The 22,904-nt window shown below is 34.9% G+C and overlaps 1 protein-coding gene across 1 annotated transcript in view; it reads left to right on the forward strand.

The window, feature by feature from the left end:
* The window catches only part of LOC136039374 (plexin-B-like), a gene marked incomplete in the record, with an annotated part of 235,955 nt that overhangs the window by 89,052 nt on the left and 123,999 nt on the right, over positions 1-22,904 (forward strand). The window contains 1 exon segment of the mRNA XM_065723049.1: positions 15,248-15,348. Coding sequence (XP_065579121.1) covers positions 15,248-15,348 — 101 coding nt within the window.

Raw genomic sequence — 22,904 nt, forward strand, 5'->3', positions numbered from 1 at the left:
TAGCCTAGCCCCATCAAGGCCCATATTAATGAGTATCTTGGCGGTATTTGGGTCATTCTAAAAAAAAGATAATGAAGACAGACTACGCGCGCAGGAGGGAGGGGCATTTCCGTCTGTGCTCTCTGTAAAATACCAAAGTTTTATGATTTTCCGGTAACCCTTTTACTTTCTACGCATATCGCCTATTCTTATAGAATTTTGCCCGCCCCTCTTTGGAAAGAAATCCCCACATAGCCTATGACCTAACTTTAAGCTCATACGAATTCAGACAAGGCTAAACGTCTGCCAGAAATGATAATTTCAAACCAACCCTAAAATAATGCTTCATTCAAAAATAAGGTACCTGCCCGATTTAAATGCAGCATAGTTAACAAGAAAAACTTGCTCATTCTAATCTCTTGTTCTTACAAGGACATACGGGATGTATCTCACATTAGGGGGGAGGGAGGACGGAACCCGCTTCTCCAGCATAAATAGGCTGAAAAGTTTTCTTCAATGGAGTCTGTTACGTATAATGACTTATGTCGTTTTAATTCTGAAAACCACCACTCGGCACCAGCACTGGAGTGATGGAGACACGTCAGTGTGAACATAAGATTTTACAGCTAGTGGAATAAAAAATTGAAAGTTTTGTTTTGCTTATTGCTACCTAATAAATTCCATGAGCTGTAAATCCGAATCTGAACCTTGTTTTTCTTAAGTGTATACTTAAATTTTGTGGATCTGAATAGGCAAGCTGATTAGACAGGAGGGAGGAGGGGCTGGCCCTAACCCCAACCAAAATCTAAATTTCTCGAATTTCTTGGCACATCTCTAAAATAAGATTTTTCTAATTACACCCCTCCCCCGAAATAAAACTGCTTTCTACGTGCCTGGAATAGGCAATTGAAGCTAAGATTTTGTTTCTTTCATGATTGCTACTGGGAATTTAACAGCATCTCCTGGTTTACTTGGCAAAAACACAAACATATTTTATAATAAATAACAATGTATAGGATTTTTTTTTAATTAATATTTACTATATTTGATTTCCCAAGAACCCAAGCTCAGCATTGAAATTCTAAGATATTTGGGAAAATGACAAAGAGGGATAGCCCTGTTTTCCAGGTTTTCAGTCCATTTCCGCTTATGAAACTGCTATTTCTTGGAGAAGAGATGGCAGTGTGGAAGCCAACAAGTATTGATGTATGTACTCCGAAATTCGACATCGCATTTGGGTTAGACCCTTGATTTCCAAATATAGGGCAAAGCCCCCCGCTCTGCCACCGGTAGGGCATGGCAATATTTTGGTGGGTCACGGGTAGGACGTGCACCCTTTGGCTGACTGTATTTTAAGGCCTTAATTGTGACAAAAACATTTATCATGTGAATGATGTCACATTCAATCTGCATTTAAAGAGCAAAAAACGTACTTGAAAGTACTGTAAAGACGTCGTATATTATATAAAACCTGTTGTAATACGGCAATATTTTTCGAAGGTACAAAATTAGTGGCCTGTCAAGCTTCCTTCGGGTCTTGGTGGGGCATGGCCTAATTTCTGTCGGAAGCCACTGGTTTAGACACAACTTCAGTTCAACGATATCGAACATGGTGTTGAAAATTGCATGTTTTCGAACCGTATTTTTTTTGTCTTAACTTCTCGTTTAAGTCATAATAAGATCATTCCGAACGTTTTCCTCTGCAACCCGAATCACCGTGATAAATTGCAAATCTCTTCATTATTTTGGATGAGGGACTACAAAATCTGATTCGTGGACATGAACTGTAATGATTCTGAAGGTGTACTGTTTATTTTTATCTTGTGCCATTTGTGAGGGCAAGGGGCTCTTACTTTCGCTGGAAATCCTCAAAAATGTATTTATTTGATCATAAATAATGTGAGACAAGGAGTGCTTATAATGTAATAGAAAGATTATCACCTTTTAGCTCGTGACTATCTCTATACACACCTCTATGTAATAGGAAATTGTTCTTCCTTAAACATAAAACTTACAGAATATTGATTGCACGAGAGACTTAGTATGCACTGCGTATATTTTAATCAACTTATATATAATTTTTACCAGCTAACAGGTATCATAAAGTCGATCATTTTAAAAACGTACCCTTCTCCCCCCAGTTTTTGACCTAGTACGTCTACTCATTATCAAGCACATGTGCATCTATTGTGAGCATCAAAGAGTGTACCATTTGTCTGAAATTCGAGTCAACAGTAGATTGGAATTGGCTTTGATTGGATGAAACACGCATGACATAACTGTTAACTAATCAGATACGTTTCGTATATATATATATATATATATATATATATATATATATATATATATATATATATATATATATATATATATATATATATATATATATATATATATATATATATATATATATATATATATATATATATATATATATATATAGCGTCAATTTCTGAAAGATTTGTTTGCCAGAAAATCTAGGAATGTGTTTGGTTTACTAGTTGCGTTAAAGTTTGGACTAACAACAGCTCCTATCCTCGCGGTACGAAGTTGTTAGTCGAGTGTCCGTGGTGCAGAAAAGAAGTGAAAGATATTGGAGGGATTATAGGGGAAACTACTTCTGAAATTTTCCTTCGGTGATCTTGCGTTTGTTCTTACATATAATTGCATTTATTTGTATTTTTTCTTCTTTTCAGTTCTTCTTTGTTTTGGTTTTCGATTTGTCAGAATTCATTTGTATCTTTCCCTCTTATTTCTTTATTACTCCATCAGTTTTGTATTTTACATTTATTAGGAGCGGTTAGAAGATATGCGAAAACGACAATTAGAATGTGTCAAAAATGAAAATGAAGAGTAGACACACGGTTAGAAGACATGCGACACCGAACATGTGAGCGAGTCAAAAATGAAAATGAAGAGCAAATACACACACGGCTAGAAGATCGGCAGCGGTGTGTCAAAAATAAAAATGAAGAGCAAAGACACACGCGGTTAAAAGACATGTGACACCGAGCATGTGAGCAAGTCAAAAATGAAAAAGAAGAGCAAATACACATGCGACTAGAAGAACAGCGGCGTCATGTCAAAAATTAAAAATGAAGGGCAAAGACACATGTGGTTAGAAGACATGCGACACCGAGCATTTGAGCGAGCCAATGAATTTTAACCTGGACAGAGAGAATCAAAACGTATCAAAATTGAAAACGATAGCGATGATGATTAGGTTTGGGATTTTGGCATGAATAAGGTCATCAATGCCTATCATACCTTTGAAAATAAAAAATTAGGACTAGATAATTCGTTGGAAGAAACAGAAGTTTTGTCTCATCACCTGAACAATTAAAATAAACAAAGGTTTGGCGATATATCTCATAATGACAAAAGACAAGCCGATGCAAAAGAAGAAGTTCTTGTCCCACCACCTTAAATATTAAAATAAACAAAAGTTCAGCGATATGTCTTTCATAATGACAAAAGACAAGCTGAGGTTAAAGTTGAAGGTCCAGTAAAAAAAAAATATAATTTTACAAAGGCACTACCTCTAATTTAAGGTCCATTTGGACGTCATAACAACAAGAAAAGGCTCAAATTGTCTGCGATTAGGAGACAAGCGATAATGAGAATCCATATATAGAAACCTGCCGCATCCCGAGTGCTGGGGCCCGGCGGTGAAGCCCTTAAAATGTCATTGCCTCTGGAGCCGTCGATGTTCATGGTGTAAAAAGCAAAATAATTTAGATTATTTTTGTTGGCTCGAAACATATAAGATGGTTATGATATGTTTATTTTTCAATTAACCTGTTTTTGGAACAATCCGCAATCCAGCTTAGTCAAACTATTGAATAGAGAATATTGTTAAGTTTATTTGAATATGTATATACTACATTTTTTTACGGATTTAAAATCAAGTATTTTAAGAATCAAGTCAAAGTAAGAATAAAGTATCATAGATATGTTTGGTGGATTAGGGATTGGTGAAGTAGTGTATGCAGGAGGGAAATCTAGAGGCCCTGCCCATTTCCCATTCAATATTTTGTGGGATAAAAGAGCAGAAAATGCCACGTTGCTTGGGTGTGATCTCTTTTTTTACTTAAAAATAAAAGTAAACATTGTTATTTCCGTTCAAATGAGCCCCCTCCCCTATTTTTCTACGGTCTCTGGCTTCACACATGCCAATATCCCTGCAAAAAAGGGAAGAAAAGGAGCATTTGTGTTACTCATGCAAAAAACTGATTTCCCTTGCTGTTTAAGGTGGGGGATTGTTATTCTCCAGGTTAGATTTTTTACAATAACGATTCCATAGATGTACTTTTCATTCCTAGCCCCCGCCATTTTTAGGGCTTTCCAACTCTTTCAAAATCCCTAAAAGTTTATTTTCCTAGGCCAATATCCTTTCTTGAATCACTCTCAAATGAGAATTTTTTTCTAGATATTTTTCTTTCGATGTATGTTTTTAAAATTTCAATTACCGATACAATGAGACTGTAGAAATGCGATAGGCGTTAAGAGACATTTTACAAAATGTTTAAGAGAAGCAAAAAACTGTTTTGGAGAATATGCCTCCATATCTCTCTTGAGATCCAATCATGCTTTTCTGGCTATCTCATGGTGTGATGTCATCATTATGTGACAATCTTCGTGGCTGTGGAAGAATCGTGTACTTAACACTTTTTGGTCTGCAAGACTTGTCGAAATTTTGTTATATATAAATTTGAGAATATCTCGAGAGCGAAAGAGGATACATTTTGATTGGATCAGGCAGCCTAATTTTAGTACAATCAGTATATATCTCTTTTGACTGATATATCACTTAACGCCTTTCATATTTCCACAACGGAATGAGCTGTGGTATACTGCTTCTACTATGTTGAAGCCATTCGATACACACCCATTCGTTTGAAGGACATCACTTAATTGATCATTAATCGACAGTCGTTTTGTAATTTCAAAAACTTGAAAAAAAGAAACAATGGAATTCTGCTCGTACAAATTTTCAGAAAACCTAAGATGGTTGAAAAGGGACAACTGTCAAATAAGCTTGATTAGTATAGAATGAACATTGGGGTAGTTTGGAGCTGCCAGGGATTGAAAAGCGCCCCGCTATCCCCATTTGTGGAGATCCACGGATACATACACACAAACGTGCGGGAAAACCAGAATTTCTTTATTATAGATCCGCAACTACTCCTATTATAGAGCAGTGACGGATTGGTCCATTAATCTCCACATAAATTAGAACCTCGGGGTAGTTACTGAACATTCAATTACTACCATTAAGATTCAGTCATTGATAAGCAAAATTTGACATCATCATAACTCCCACAAATATTTACTGTCAACTTCATTTTGACATGTGGGATATGACCTTACCTATCATAAAACTCAAAAGGTGGTAATGACATCCTTATCTTCAATGACTGTTTACTCAACCCGATAGTGTAAGTAATCATTACTGTATATATACACCTGGTGTCTTCTGAACCCTGTTTAGTAAATAAATTCCTTCTCTAAAAATATTTGTCTTGTGTATCTTGAAATTCACTGAATCAAATATTGTAATGTTTAAATATTTTTTTTGTTAGAAAATAAATGCAAGCCCATGCTGTCAAAAGAGACCAGATGCTTGAGTATGGTCTCGCCAATGCAGGATAGGGTGGATCTGGACAGTGTCGCCTTACAGTCTAGAGATTGTCACCATTTTCTATAGAGTATAACCCATAGTTTTCTATATTTTTTCATACAGTTTCGTATCCTTTTATATTTTTATTTCCAAATTTGTTTCCTGCTCCTTCCCCAGAAATACATTTCTGCGTTACCGGGCTTGACCAATCAATCCAGTATGTTTGTTTATATTTTTTCCAGACTCATCAGTTCGTATCAGGTATGTACGCAGGGATATTTGAGACAATATCTCCTTCTCCCCTGAAATCCCGATGTTTTTAGATTTTTTCTGCGTGTGTTATGTAATTTGCCTTATTTTTTGATCTCTTTGGTCCTCCCTCCCCTCCTATCCAAAAAAAGAATAAATTCTGTATCTGAGGCTGGCTTAGACCTCAAAAGAGCATTTCATACTTCCGACTTTGCCAAAACTATTTGTTAAGCAGTTTTCAAAGGGAGGATTAGCAGAAAAATTCAGAACAGGAGACTTTTTGGTCCCCCCTCCCTTCGAAAGAAAAGTCCTGTATCTGTGGCTAAGCTCTCCGAAATGTTGATCCTTAGTTAGAAGAAAAAAAAAATAATAAAAGTATGAATTTTTCGTAACAAGTCGAAGTTGGATTTGTTTATTGAGTGGGGGAATGAATTGAAGCGACAAAATTGTCCCAGTCACGCCTAAAAAAGTATTTGACATTTTCATATTTCTGACTCAATTGCCAAAATCGCTTGTTCAGCTGTTTTCAAAGGGAGGATCAGCAGAACAATGTAGATCAGGAGAGTTTTTCACCCTCCTTCCTCCCTCCCTTCCCAAAAAATGAAGCCCTGTATCTGTGACTGGGTTAGACCTCTCCGAAATGTGAATTCTCAGTTAGGAAAAAAAAAAAAATTAAATTTAAATTTTTTGAACAAGTCGAAGTTGGATTTGTTTATTGAGTGTGGGGAATGAATCTAAGCGACAAAATTGCCCCATTCATGTCTTAAAAAGTATTTGACATTTTCGTACTTCCGACTCAATTGCTAAAATCGTTTGTGCAGCTGTTTTCAAAGGGAGGATCTCCAGAAAAACGTAGATTAGGATAATTTTTTCGTCCACCCTTCCCTCCCTTCAAAAAAGAATAAAATCTTGTATCTGTTACTGGCTTAGACCTCTCCGAAATGTGAATTTTCATTTAGAAAAAAATACTAATTTTTTGGAACAAGTCGAAGTTAGATTTGTTTGTAGAGTAGGAGAATAAATCGAAGTGATAAAATTGTCCCTGTCATGCCTAAAAACAATTACTTGACATTTTCAACTTCTGACTTAATTGCCAAAATCGTTTGTTCAGCTGTTTTCAAAGGGAGGATCAGCAGAACAATGTAGATCAGGAGAAACAAATTGCAACATAACATGTATTTCCCTGCTGATCCCCCTTTGGAGAACAGCTTAGCAAACTATTTTTGGAAATTACCTTAAAAGCGTAAAAATGTCAGATACGAGCTTTTAGGTGTTACAGTGACAGAGTGTGTTGCGTAGTCTTATGTAATGCTGAAGCCACAGTATGAGGCCGCAGACAGTCTACTCAAATTTTGTATCATCATGAGTCTCACTGGCAGGGATTGTTGTATCGTAACGAAACTTTGTGTGTAAATAGAAGGAAATGTTCTAGCGATGTCTTTTAGGATTCAGGGCTCCATTGGAACTCTCTTGAGGAGAAGGATGATTCCTAAATTGATTCATCTGAACAGTAGCTATTAGAAGGGTGTTCGGATGTCAGCCAAACATAGTATCAGTTGGAACATCTGATGTGTTTTTTCTATCCTTTTGAGGTCTGTCTTTCTGACAAATTTCGCCTATATGAAGGAGAAGGAATTTGACCCCAATTTCTTGTTGTAAAGACGTCTTTCAGAAGGGGTTGTTTGATATCAATTTGACGCAATGGGGCTTCTTTGGGAAGTGAGCTGGGTTCGGACTCGGTACAAAAAAAAGATCAAGTTGTGCAATTTCGGTCCAAGCTACGGAATTTCGGTGGTGGGTGGCGAAGTTCTAACTAGGTGCAAGATAAAATTTATGTTCAAAGTGCAAAGTTTTGGTGACGCTTAGTGAAAATGAAGTCATGACTTAGTGCCAAAGTGAGCCAAGTCCAATGTGTGGAATGACTTGGTGCTGAAGCGAGTAGTGCATGGACTGTAAAAGCCAGTTGTCTAACAGTTCTTTTTTGGAAAGCCTCTCTAGTTTTAGGTGTCTGTCTATCAAATTTTAAGCAAATCTAAGCATTTTGATTTGTTGGTTACTTTTCCGGCAAGCTACCACAGAAGTTAATAGTCTGAGAAGACCAATCCTAGACAAATCAGTCGAAAATATTTTTCGTTCCAACTTTTTTTTTTTTTTACTCTGCTATAACCTATTAACCCAAGGATCGGTAGCTTCGCTGCTTCGCTCCTAGGCCCAGAGCTGTCTTTCAGTAGCCTGTGTGCATCCTTATCATTGCGTCTTTTTACAATTGTGCTTCATAATTGTGGAAAGTAAGAGGATACTCGTATGTCTGTAATTGCCTTAGCAATTTTGGTTCCTTTTTTTTTCAATTCCATCCAAACTAAAAAGAATTGATGCCTAAATTAAACTTAAGCCGCCTATTGGTAATTTTTGAAGCAATTTAGTTTGCTGAAGCAAATCTTTTGAATTGGTAAATCAGTAAATGATACACCGATTGATTGTGTATGTGAAAAATATAAAATAAAATAATGCAAATTCTTCGTTACGTTGTAGAGGTATGGGGTAACGGACCCAGCTAAATAAAGTCTTTTCAGCTTCACTATTTTAAACCATAAGGAATGTTTGGCCTCCAAAAAGCAGCACTTTCTGCAAGCCTCGTCATAAAAGAGGCCTACAGCTCATTCTCATTTAGAAAACAAAGGTATATGAAGATAGTTAAATTTTGACTAACGAAATTATATTATCCTAAACATAGGCTAACCAGAGTTATGTACGATGATTTGCCAAAAGAATAAAACATCTTGGTGGTCATTCCAGAATCTTTCTTTTGCTATTTATTAATAATAATATTTGTTCGGTCACTTTTAACTTATTATAATGCTGTATTTTGTTTTTAAAATCGCTTCGTACTTTTTTTTGGAAAAGCCTTTATCTTAGAATTCTTTTTCTAATTGATAAATTAGAACACTCATAGATATCCTAATGTGTGTATCTTTCCACTTAAGCAAATTACTGATTTATTTTTATGTTGAGAAATCCATGGTATTCGTATACGTACTATTAAAGTCGTAGGTATAGTTGGGTGAGATAAAGCCTAATTGTTTAATATGAGATAATTAATATCTTAAAAGTGATAGCATTTTTCTTTTTATTGACTTACAGGGGGCTATAACCCCTATTGACTAATCCTCTGTAGACTAAGTCTTAAAAACAACTCCTGAAAAACATCATAAAATTATAAGTAAATGCGAAGACTAAATGCCAATTTGGTTTTCTCCGATAGCTATTTCCTGTCATAATATTTTACGTCTTTTCGTAGCGAAACCTCATTATATCAAATATGATGAAAAGTGAGGGGGATATTACGTCCAAATAGAGGCTCTTGAGTGGGATTACTGGGGATATTTCCTGAGGTTGAAATTATAGCATTTGTAAACACACAAGGGCTATACACAGTAAGCGAAATGAGAGATTAATATTCCAGACCTGTGATAGTCTTATATTGCTATGAAAATAGAGATTGCTCTGATTTTGGCCTCTAACGGAACAAATCGTTAAGTTGCTTAGAATGTATCTGTAATTGTAAGTAAGATTGTTCAGTCAACATTTTATGGGGGATAAAAATGAAGTCCTTCGAGACGGTTAATAAAAACAATCTTAGGAGATTAGCTTAGAGGAACAGAATCTATGCAAAAAAAAAATGTACAAACTTGGCGGATGGTTAATTGGACTATGAAGACGAAATAAGGGCTTTAGAAATCTAGATTAACTTTTTTTTATACCGGTGTTTCTGACAACAAAGGCTATGTGCATTAAATTGAAAATAAGTGTAATCTACTGAAGCTTCTGAATTGCGAGAGCTAATGCGCAACCGAAATACAAAATAGCCTTTTGCAAACCAATGTTTTAATATTTTGAAAAAAAGATCTTAAAATGAGTAAAATGTATGTAGTTGACAGAAGCAGCAATTATAAGAATGGATCAGTTTTATTCAGTAGCCTATTTAAACATTGGTGTCTTCAAGTTTTTTTTTTCTGACAAAAAAAGTTTTTTTTTTTTTTTTTTTTTTTTTTTTTTTTTTTTTTTTTTTTTAATGTGAGCGTAGGTGTCAATAAAAAAAAATGTCGGTGGAAGGACAATGAATTTCAGTGCCACGCTGGTATTTTTTGGCGACTATTTTACCAACCTTATTCGGGATTTAGGAAAAATCGAAAAAATTTTGGGGGTTCTCGACGTAATATTATGGAACAATTTCATGCCGCAATATTAACTCGTCGAGCTTACTATAGAGGAGGGGTCCCTCACCCCACCCTTCGTCATGCCTCTGGCAGCTAGTCATTCGAATTAAAATCAAGTTAATGGACTTTGAATAAAAAGTTAAAGGACATTGCTAATTCTAGAAAAAGCCAAGAACAATAGTGTGAGCGAGAGGCATAATTGGCATAAGTCTTTTTCAGAATTGTATAAAAATTATGTCATTTCACTTGTTGACAGATAGTCTCTCATCAAATCATTCTAGGGCAGAACCAAGGTCATTAATATTGAGGGCTCCGCGCTTGATTGAAAACTAAACAAATTGCTTCAGGAATCACCAGTTAACATTTTAAAACCTTCTTTAGAATTTGCCATCTTCTTGAATGGAGTTTAAAAAAAAGAAAAAAAAAGCGATGAAGTATTGGTTCAAGATAGTAAAACTTAGTGATTGCTACAGATGTCAACAATTGAAATTTGTTGCAAGAACTTGTTTTGTTTTTTTTTCTCGAAAAGTTCGTATGCCGCTCATTTCGTACGGACTATGCTGTACAAATATATATTTTTAGGGGCAAATACGCGATCGTTTGAAGGGGTTAGGTTTTTTTTTACCGTTCTTCTTAAAGTAGAAAAAAATCTTGAAATACAAATATGATTATATTTGGGGCTTCAGTGGCGCATGTGTTGTCCAAGGAATGTCAACGATATTGCGTTGAATTGGATCTTTGCTGTTTTTTAGTGTCTTTGTGGCTTTAATGAAGAATGTCTACCATAGAAAATGGAAGGCAGAATACTTGAATGTTAAGAAATGGTCGTCTCCAAGGCAAGTGGCAAGGGAAGAAGCAAAACGTCAACGATCTAACTGATTGGTCGAAAAATACTTCTGAGAAGTCGTTAAGCGGTAATACCGGACGAAATCCGCCTGTCTGTTGAGGTGGGGGGGGGGGGGGTAGTTCTTAGATGTACATCAAAATGTTTTCACAGTTTTCAAGACATATTTTATTTTTTATGTTAGTTTTTTTTTAACAAAAAGAATACTAACTTATAGCGTTTGGTAAAATTGTTTTTGATGTCAACGAAAAGCTAATTCAACACGAACTAAAAAAAAAAGACATATAGTATGACTTACGTGACCAAATCTAAGAGGTAGCCTAATATTGAAGCAAGATAACTATATTAGATAAGTTAATGTTGAAATGATTATCCAAGACCGATTGACTTACTAAGAATATATACCATAAACAATTTTCTATCTTATTTTAAATCATGAGACCTTTGAGAGGGGTTATTTTTTTTTTTTTTACAAAAATAGCTCTTAGTTTAAGGCTGGCACGTACTAAGAGGTGGAAGGGTGAGTTTACTTTAATTTGTTTTGTTATTGTTTTTTTTTGCTATTATCTCGTGTCTTCTGTATTGTTCGCTTATTTATTGCTTCCTTTTTTTCAAAATTCAGCCTGCCGAAACATTCTCTCTACGGGGCTTCGTTACTCCCTAATGTTGTTTATAATATGACCTTTCTCGCTCTTATTACGGAACAAAAAATAGGTTTGTTATTTTTGGCTTTTTCGTGCTGTATATTTCACCAAAAAGAGGTAATTCGTATTCTAGACATTAGCGTTGTTTCCTCCCCTTTTTTATACCAGAGTTACACTTGCCTAAGAATTGATTTTTCAGTTTTTCTTGAACTTGAAAAATGTTCCAATAGGCTACTTAGAATTCTTAGAGTTGGCAAACTCGGAACTGGAATTGAAAGATATATTCGATCGAACCATGATCAATTGAGATCCGCTTTTTTATGGACCTTTCACCTTGTGGGATTTTTTTCTTTATATATAACGATCTATATATATATATATATATATATATATATATATATATATATATATATATATATATATATATATATATATATATATATATATATATATATATATATATATATATATATATATATATATATATATATATATATATATATATATATATATATATATATATAAAACCAACAAGTTCTTTTTCAAGGATGAGTTTCATGTTGACTAGTTTAGTCAAAGAAATATTCTGATGGAGCTTTTGGCATAGCCCACAATCATTAGCCTTAAAAATTTACCTAAAAATCAATATTGCCGCAATGAAGTTATATTCCTTCTAATAAGCATAAGTTATTGAAAATGATTAGTTATATCATTTTTATTAGCCAGGACAAATCAAAGAGGGGATTTATAGTAGTTCATCGGACGTTAGCAATTTATATAAATAGATGATTCATAAGACACATCGTATGAATAGTTTAAATTGATTTTTATTTTTTATTCTAAAAAAGAGGGGAAATTCGTCCGCTTGAGAAGAAAAGATTATCCTGTCACATTGTATTCGTATTATCGCACAAGTAATTACATTTCCTAATTTTTGCTCCCTATCAAGCTAGGCCAGGGTCCAGTTCTTTCCGGGGGAAAAAGACGGTTTTCCATCATCTTGTCAACCCTTCAGTTACGCTTTAACGCTGGAACGCACCCTGGGGATAACGCTTTGAATTATTTCCCCGTCACCTTGACAACCGAGAAATGTTGTTTTCTTACTGAGTAAACAAGCGCTGAAAGCTAGGGAAAAATCGAAAAACTGCTCATTTCTAAATCCTATTTGAGTAGGATAATAAGTTTATGGCGGGACATTATAATAAATCATTAAACTCTTAAGTAGGCAATAAATTTCTTGGGGTACTGAGAATACCCACTACAGATGCATGGTACCAAATTTTTGATGAGATTCAGATAAAAACTATGTTATGGGATAATCTTGTGCGTTATAAAAGTAGACTATTCAATTCATGAATTTTATTTACTGTTTTGAGGTTAATCGTATTCCAAACAATAGGCTGTACGAAAATTGTGGTTCAATCCCGTTTTTTAGGGCTGTAATGAGGAAAAGGTTGAGTGTGCCAAGGCACATTCTGCGGATGAAAGATAGCAGATTGCCAAAGATCGTCCTTTTCAGCCAACCGTCTGGGGCTAAGCGGAAAGCAGGTTTTCCTTGGTTGGGGTGAGATGATGCCGTAAGGAAAGATTTAAGGGAAATGGCAACGAGTAATAGCTCTCCCCCTATTGACCAACCAATTATGAGGCACTTCAAAATGCAGATCCCTGACATCATTTCCCTATTCCCCTCAAATTTCACACACAGGGTCTTTTTTCTCCTTTTTAGCATGTGCATATATAACTGGCTCTCGCTTGGTTCTGCTACTAGAGATATATTAAGTGTTAACAGTTACTGTCGCTTTATTATTACTGACAACCTATTGTAGCACCAAGCCACCTGAGGCTCCACAAGCTCGTCTTCCACCCTACTCTGCTGAGATATCCTGTCTTTACTTTTCAAACAGTTCGTGTTAACGAACTGTAGTAAGGAGCGACCCGGCTCAATAGTAACCAAAACTCTAAAAAATGGAATTTTGATACCAATACCTACATCAAAAGAATCGCATTTTAATGCTGATTTTAAATATATAAGTTTAATCAAGTTTAGTCTTACCCATCAAAAGCTACGAGCCTGAGAAAATTTGCGTTATTTTAGAAAATATGGGGAAATGCCCCCTAGAAGTCGTAGAATCTTGACGAAAATCACACCATCAGATTCAGCGTATCAGAGAACCCTACTGTAGAAGTTTCAAGCTCCTATCTACAAAAATGTGGAATTTTGTATTTTTTTTGCCAGAAGGCAGATCACGGATGCGTGTTTATTTGTTTTTTTTTTGTTTTTTTTCAGGAGTGATCGTATCGACCCAGTTGTCCTAGAATGTTGCAAGAGGGCTCATTCTAACGGAAATGAAAAGTTCTAGTGCCCTTTTTAAGTGACCAAAAAAATTGGAGGGCACCTAGGCCCCCTCCCACGCTAATTATTTTACCAAATTCAACGGATCAAAATTCTGAGATAGCCATTTTATTCAGCGTAGTCGAAACACCTTATAACTATGTCTTTGGGGACGACTTACTCCCCCACAGTCCCCATGGGAGGGGCAACAAGTTACAAACTTTGACCAATGCTTACATATAGTAATGGTTATTGGGAAGTGTACAGGCGTTTTCAGGAGGATTTTTTTGGTTGGGGGGAGGGGTTGAGAAGAGGGGGATATGCTGGGGGAACTTTCCATCGATAATTTGTCATGGGGGAAGAAAATCTCCATGAAGGGAGCGCAGGATTTACTAGCATCATTTAAAAAAAAACAATGAAAAAATAAATATGAAAAAGTTCTTTCAGCTGGAAGTAAGGAACAGCATTAAAACTTAAAACAAACAGAAATTATAACCCATTTGAGGGGCTCACCTCCTCCTAATACCTCGCTCTTTACGCTAAAGTATTTTTAGTAATTTCAACTATTTATTCTACGGCTTTTGTGATTCTGGGGTCATTCTTAATGAATTGGGACAAAATTTAAGCTTTAGTGTAAAGAACGAGGATCTGACAAGGGGGCGAACCCCTCATATATGTAATAAAAATATGAGAATACAAAAGTTCTTTACGTAAGCTAATTTATAAGTTACGTAAATCTTTTACTAATAAAAATATTCGTAAAAAATTTAAAGTTCTAGTTGTCTTTTTAATTAACCAAAAAATCGGAGGGCAACTAGGCTTCCTCCCCCGCTCTTTTTTTCTCAAAATCATTCGATCAAAATTATGAGAAGCCATTTAGCCAAAAAAAAAAAAAGAATGTAAATTTCGTTTTAATTATTCCTCTGCGGAGAGCCGAAATCAAAACATGCATTGATTCAAAAACGTTCAGAAATTAAATAAAAAAAAAAACAAGTTTTTTTTAACTGAAAGTAAGGAGCGACATTAAAACTTAAAACGAACAGAAATTACTTTGTATATGAAAGAGGCTGCTTCCTCATCAACGCCCCGCTCTTTACGCTAAAGTTTTTTACTGTTTTAAAAAGAAGAATTGAGAGAAAGAGTCAAACTTTAGCGTAAAGAGTGGGGCGTTGATGAGGAAGCAGCCTCTTTCATATACGAAGTAATTTCTGTTCGTTTTAAGTTTTAATGTCGCTCCTTACTTTCAGTTAGAAAAACTTGTTTTTTTTTATTTAATTCAAACTAAGCTTCTACTTTCTAGTTACAATGCTGTTCAATATGTTTTAGATAAGGAAAAAAAAATGAATTTTTGTTTTGTTTCAGGTGTTCAAAATTAGGGTTGAGCATTGCGCAAGTTACTCAAATTGCTCATCATGTCTTGAAGCTCGTGACCCCTACTGTGGCTGGTGTTCTTTAGAAAAAAGGTAAGAATTTTTCGCATTTTCATGTACTTTAAATACCTCAGAATATGTTTCTATTTTTTGCTATTATTAATTATGATCAGTATTCCTTCGTGGCTAATGAACCAACAGGACGAGGAAGCATAGGATCAGACTGCTTATGGTAATGACCGGCAAGTAAAGAGTGACTTCTGTCCAAAGTAATCGAAATTCTAAAAATGGAGGTGTGAAAGCAATATGTACATCAAAATCGAGACCAGCAACATTTTTTTTTCAAATTGAAATAAAAAATCAAATTTCAATTTTTCAAATTGAAAAAAAAAATAATATCAAATTGTAAACTAAGATAGAAAAAAAAAACAAGACTAAAAATGGTGGGATAGACGGAAGATAGGAAAAGTAAGGGAAGCTAAAAAATGAAGATTGAAACAAAGAAAGCATACAATTATTTAACTTCAGAATTAAGATTGTTGAAACTGAATCGAATGCGTCGTAAATATTACGACGTTATTTCATTTACGTTATTTATTTCAACATTTATTTATTCATTTACATTTATTGATTTACACAACAGTTATTTATTTACGTTATTTCATTTCAACTTCATTATTTACGATTCTATTTCATTTTTCGAGCGGAACGGCAGCAGCCCTTCAATATGGCAGACGAGTTTACAAAGTGAATTTTTAATGCTTTAAACTCACCTAAGAGCTCAAGAAAAGTGTTCTCGACTATCCTTGAATTTATGCGGAAGAAAACTAGATTTGCTGAAATCCCCCCGAAATTCAAAGTTCGTAAATAGAACTCAGTTTTCTGTTCAGAAATTTGGGGAAACTTTGAATGAGTCAGGGATAGCAGAAGTATTGTGTGATAGTTTCAGAAGGTGACTCATTAAATCCTAATTATATATATAATTAGGATGGTCGGGTTCTTTATTTTTTCTTCTCGTTCTACTCTCGGCGCTGATGTTCGACCATGAATATTGGTCATTTTCTCAACATTATTAGCCGTAGGCTTATCCCGTATTGTTCTTTAGGCTACTTTAAGATATTTGATTTTTCTTATCCAATGAGTATATTTAACTAAGTCAACTTGAACGATTAGAATGTTGAATCTAAAAATTTTTAAAATGTCTGTACTATCCCTTTTATTTGGGGTAACTTAACACCGTTTAGAATACCGGTATGGTCTTTTAATTTTAAATCAAATATCTGTCTATATCAATTAAATATTAAATTAAAGTTGTGATCCGATTAAAGTTTCTGGTAAAAATTTAGCTCTTCAAATTACTCAATTTTTGACGGGGATAATTTTTCGTGAGGAGGAAGGTTTCTGGGGTGAGTTCCCCAGGTAAAATTTTAGAGGGGGGAGGGAAGGAATTTCCTGGGATGAATTGACAACGGTCTGAAATTAAATAAGAAATTTTTTTTAAGCTGAAAGTAATGAGCAACATTAAAACTTATAACGACCAGAAATTATTCCGTAGATGAGAGAGGCTGCCTCTTGTTCAGCCTTTGATCTTTACGCTAAATTTTGACTTTTTGTCACAAATCTTTAAGAGCGACTCCTGAATCGCAAGGGCCCTTGAATTTCAGTGAGAAGTATTCTTGAAGAACCTAGAGACTTTAGTGTAAAGAGTGACAGTCGAGGAAGGGGTTGACCCCCTCACAGACAGAACAATTTCTGTTTATTATACGTTTTAATGTTGCTCCTTACTTTCCATTGGATTTCTCTTATTAATTTAATACGATCACAGTGTAGTTGGTTTCTAATCATCGCTAAAGAGTGTACACTGTTTTTTTTGTCACGGTTGGGGTTCGAGTTGAACCTTCTGGGAACGGTTTTTTCTTCCTTGCTTTTGGGGGGGGATAAGAGAATTTAATTTTGCGTTACGGGAAGGAAGAATTTTTTATCCCTCGTAAAATTGTACACTTTGGATTTTTTTTTTTTTTTTTTAGGGAAAAAAATCTCTTTCGCTAGTGTATGATATAAACTGGTAGATGATGTGAGCTAATCTTAGATATAAGATACTACCTATTAAGCCTAAATAATTTGACAAAATAGTCTTAATTAAATTTTAGATTAGTAGTTGACACTTTGAACGTGCTCCATCACTCAAGAATATCCGAAATTAATCATCTTCTCCTTAATTAAATCAGTGAGTACTTCATCTTAATAGGAATTTTCACTTTAGTGACATAAACATCCACAAGGAAAATCGATTCAAGTTGAACGAACTTAGCTTTAGCAGGATCTGCCGTGACACTGGTACCACCGAATTCGATGAAATAAAGTTGTAAAGGGGTAATATCCCTTGTGCCACAAGTACACATAGGCCTGAACCCTAACCGAGGGTGGGGTATAGCGATGTACAAGGGGCAGGGAAAGTACAATGCTATTAAATATATTATCTGGGCCTCTTTTATTCAAGGGTAGAATTGCTCGAACCAACCTTATCTGTGCAAGTATGCCCTTTGCAAATAATGACTAATCCTCATGAATTTTCCAAACAGTATCTATATATCGCAAGTTAAGAGTGGAACTGCTTGTTATTACTTTAGTATATAAATAAGCCTACTAGTGAAATCAAGACAACATTAGGCACTTTGAATTGAATCCACCTGGTAAAATATATGGGAGTGTAGCTCCATATCGGGCAGTCTGTCTACTATTTTTTGACACAAGTTTCTGTACAAGAAAAATGTCGTTCCAGAACTGAAGTGGTCTTACCCTTTCTGTATGTGAAGTGATGAAGTTATATGCCGTGTTTTCTTGTGTAAAATAACATATATATATATATATATATATATATATATATATATATATATATATATATATATATATATATATATATATATATATATATATATCAGTATATTATCAGGGCCGTATCTACGATTTTTTTTTTGGGGGGGGGGGTGTGTTTTACACAAGGATTTTTGAGGGGGGTTTCACAAAAAAAACTATAAAAACCATAAAAAATGTCTTTATATCCATTTTTGTTACGTTTTTACTAGTCAGACAAGTCAAGACTAGACTTGACTTGAATCCGGTATTCCAGGATTCCTCAAAAGTTTACTTTGGAAGCTAAGAGAGTTTCGTTCGGTTTCTTGTTTATACTATTAGTATAAAGTTTTTAGTATTGAGTTCTTTTTTTCTGGGAAGCTACTGGAAATTTAGCAAACTTCACAGGAACTTTTCTTCTCCGTTTTACGATTCGCATGTTGGAAAAATGTTTCGATTTTCCGAATAAATGAGACCAAAAACGAGCAGAAATTAAAATGAATAATCGAATCAAACTTAAGACTAACATAAATTACCACAAACAGGAGTAGGGCTATCGTCCCCTAAACCTTCCAAAGGCCGGAAAAGAATTTACTGATTTTTTTTTCGAGGAGTATGGTTTTCATTTGCCAAAGCATCAACGGAAACGCAACAAACAATTTATGTCTCAAGACTAATCAAGGTTTACTAATAAGAGTCATGCTACTTGCCCTCTTCCCTCCCTCTCAAAACCCCTAAATGACTTGAATGACACTTGTATTCCATTGAAAATTATGTTTATTTTGAACATGTTTTTGTGTGTGTGTGTCAAAACATCAACAACAAAAATAAGAAAAAGAAAGAAAATCACCGTAAAAGCTAATATTACTGAAAAAAAAAATAACGAAAGTAGACTGGCTGTTTATGATGTTTGTTCCTCGAAGTCTCGGTGATTTTGGATGTATTACGTTATAAAAGGAAAAGTGTTTAATATATATTTCTTGGTTTTCTGTGAAGTGCAAATGACGTTTTGACCTTTATAGGGCTCTCTGTTCGTTTTGGGTTCTATTTTTTTTATCGATAGTGCTTTCTGTAAGTTATAAGTTTGAACTATTATTGGATTTTATTTCTGCTCGTCTTTCAGTGACGTCAGTTGGTGCCATTCCCCTTAATTTCTGTTGATGCCTCTGTTGTCTTTGGTTTAATATAGCTCTTTACTTTTCTTTGAAAAATTTCTTGATTCGATTCGTCCAAATGAATTAATTTTATTATTAGAATCCCATTGTATTATATTTTGTTTTATGTGCTTGTTTGTTTAAATAATTGTATTACTACTTGTCCATATCAAAATACCTAATGAGTGAGACGTTGATGAGACGCCTTGTGCACTATCAATGGCTCTAGAAGATCTGAATCCTTTTTTGTTCTTAATTCTGGTTTCTTGTTTAAAAAAAAGAGGAAAAAAAATGGACGTCAAGAACCAATGCAACAATATTTAGTTCTGGTTGAGGCTCCCATGGTTCTAGAACTTAAATTAAGGTGTGTTCATGGCCTCAAATTCTATGCAGATAAAAATAAAAAGGATATTTCCCAATAACAATAAAATTAACCACATTGATCGTCGAAAATAAGTGTTCTTGATAAGCTGCTTTTGCCCCCTCCCAAGTAAAAAAATTAAAATGTTTTGACTTCTCCGTAAAATAATCCCTTATAGTCTCAGCTGGGCCGCTTAAACTGTTAATTCATAGCCTTGGCCGTACCAGAGATTCTGCAGATGCGCCCTTTTGAAAGTCTGGATGATCATAGTATCTTTTAATTTGGTTCCAAATGCCTTGTAAGTATTACTTAATGCTTAGCCGTTTCTGAGATATTGCAGGTATGCCTTTTTGACAACATGAATGAATATATTGTCGTTTGACTTAGTTCAACATTCCCTGAAAGTTTCAATTTGATACCATTAGCAGTTTCTGAGATTTTCCAGGTTTGGTCTTTTGACAGCCTGTATGCACATAGTGACTTTTAATTTCCACGGGACATATTTATGGACCGTTATAGATATTTCGGACAAAATGGCTATCACAAAATTTTGATCGAATTTCTTTTTGGGTTAAGGGGATTAGCTAAAATGGCACTGGAGGGGGCATTTTTGCTGTTCGATTACTTTCAACTCTTCAACAGGGCAATAGAACTTTAAAATTTCCATTCGAATGATCTCCCTCCGAATTTTCTAAGGCCACTTTCAAGTGAAATGGTCTGGTCCAAAAAAATAGTTGTTCTTTTATTAGGCAGCACTATTGCGCTGCCTTTAACCGAGCTACAGACCGCTGATCATTAAAAAGAAAATAAATTACAATCATAGACGTACAACCATAGCCTTAAAAATTGAATACTAATGAATCTTCCGGGAATTCTTCTTTTTGTAATTTGTTATTTTATTTAATAATCGCACAACCGGCTCAGATACTAGTTCGAATTGATCAAGCAGTTCGTGGTAACGAACTGTAAGTAGGCTAGAAAGTGACGCGGCTCAATAGTAACCGAAATTCTAAAAAACAGAGTATTGATAACAATAGACAAGCTAATATCTGCAAAAATGTGAAATATGGATTTTTATAAAAAAAAAAAAAAAATCACGGATGTGTGTTTATTTATTTATTTTTTTCCAGGGGTGATCGTACGGAACCTGTGATTCTAGAAGATTGGGAGAGGTTATTTGATCGAAAATAAAAAGTTCTAGTGTCCCTTTCAAGTGATCAAAAGTTTGGGTGGGCAACAAGACCCCTTCCCGCGCCCTTTTCCCCCCAAAGTCGTCTGATCAAAATTTTGAGATAACTATTTTGTTTAGCTTATTTGAAAAATCCAATAATTATGCCATTAAGGATAACATGACCCCCCCCCACCGCACTGAAAGATAGGGCTGTAAGTTACGAAATTTGTCGATTGTTTACGTGTAGTAATTGTTATCGGGAGGTATACAGACATTTTCTGGGGGTGGGACTTTCTGCTTGAAGGGATTTTGCATGGGGAAGGAAGTTTTCGGTGTAAAGTTTTCAGTGAAAATATTACAGTGGGGGAATTTGGCAGGATTTTTGTAATAAATTATTTTTATTTGTCTTACTTTGTCTCTGCCGACTCAATCTCACATTTGGGGATGTTCTGGGGAAATTTTCAATGGGGTTGAAATTATCTGAAGGATTTTTCTGTGGGAGGGGATTTCCCACGGGAAGTTTATAATTTTTGGTTAATATGGGCCGAGGTTACTCGGCTCTTTATTTTCTCTTATTCGCTCTTTACTGAGTTGGGGAGTAAGATCAGAGCTATCACTGCATTTCTAATGTCATTCAGCTACAACTGCCAACAAGATAATATTTATGTAACTGAAATTATCCCCCTGAAATAGGCTCTTCTATACGCTATTCGGTACCCAGGATTTTAACTTGAGAGGGGGGGGGGTTAACTCTGGAAAAATTATTTTTATGTGTTCTATAAATAAATAGATACTAGTAGTTTGTGTAAACATGTTGGAGCCGTGTTACTGCTGTAAAAGCAATTAGTCACGCATGATGTGTTTTCTTCTCAATAGACTAACTGAAATCCTTATATTTCACTAATTTGGTTGTGATCTAGTTTAAAGGTCATTAATATTTTAAGCATAATTGACTAAAAATAATTAATTAAGATGTCAAAAGGTGTGATCATTGTCGTCAGTGACAAGGATATCATTAATCAAACGAACATACACCCATTGATAAAAGTATGATTCTATTCATTGATCAGATGGGACGTGTATCAAGAATTTTGTCAGTATGGCTAGTCGTAAAATTTTCGGCAGATTCTTTTATTCCACCTGAAAATTAATGATTTTTCCGTTTAGTGTTGCCAATGACCGCTCAACACTGCTGATATTAATGATTTAAAATGGGTTGTCGTTGTTTAATAGAAGGGAATTACATATGCATTTACTTAGGGGGAGGGGACAGACGTAAAGTAGACATGATCTTTAGGGCTGGGGCAATCTGGAGCCCTTCATCACGATATATTAGAAAATGTTTCCAAATAGGGGTAACCTCCTGCAATAACTATCTCAGGGCACATCTGGTTACATAAGATTTAGAAGATAAGCTATAGAAAATTGCAATGTTTGTGGCCGCAGTTATATATTTATGAAACTATTGCACTGTATTTGAAACTCTTTTGTGTGCCTTCCCTCAGGATCTGGACTTTTGCATGTACAATCAAATTGATATTTCAATCTCTTCAGATGCGAAGGCAGGGACGGGATTTGAGGGAGGGCTATATTCAGAGAGACACGTAAATATAGTCCGAATCTCAAACCTTCCAAAATTTGAAGATTTTGTTCATATGCTCTGCTATTTCCTGATTTTGTTGTATAATTGACATTTCTGTGTTGTTGTTTTTTTATTTGTGCTCCTTCCCCTCTCCGAAATAAGCTTACATAAATTTGTGAGTGTTAAGGTAGGCCTACCTGGATTTTTTTCGCCTTTTTGTGTGCTAATGACAGTGTTTTGAGCTTGTGGACAAGGAGCATGCTGTAGGCATTTGTCTATTTCATTCCCATTTTGGGTGTGAAGTGGATACGTTGAAGACAAGGGGTATGATCTTTTTTTTATACACTTTATAAAACTCGAGACGTATTTTACTCAGCTAATATTTCAAACAGTATAGCGGATATTTTAAAAATTAAATAATATTGTCTCATTTTTAATCAACTTTAGTTAAAACTGCAAAGACTATCATTTCCCCAAATTATGTCAATACTGTCAACATTTTTTTTTTTTTTTTTTTTTTTTTTACAC

This window comes from Artemia franciscana, chromosome 19, assembly GCF_032884065.1.
Source record: "Artemia franciscana chromosome 19, ASM3288406v1, whole genome shotgun sequence".
Classification (NCBI taxonomy): domain Eukaryota; kingdom Metazoa; phylum Arthropoda; class Branchiopoda; order Anostraca; family Artemiidae; genus Artemia; species Artemia franciscana.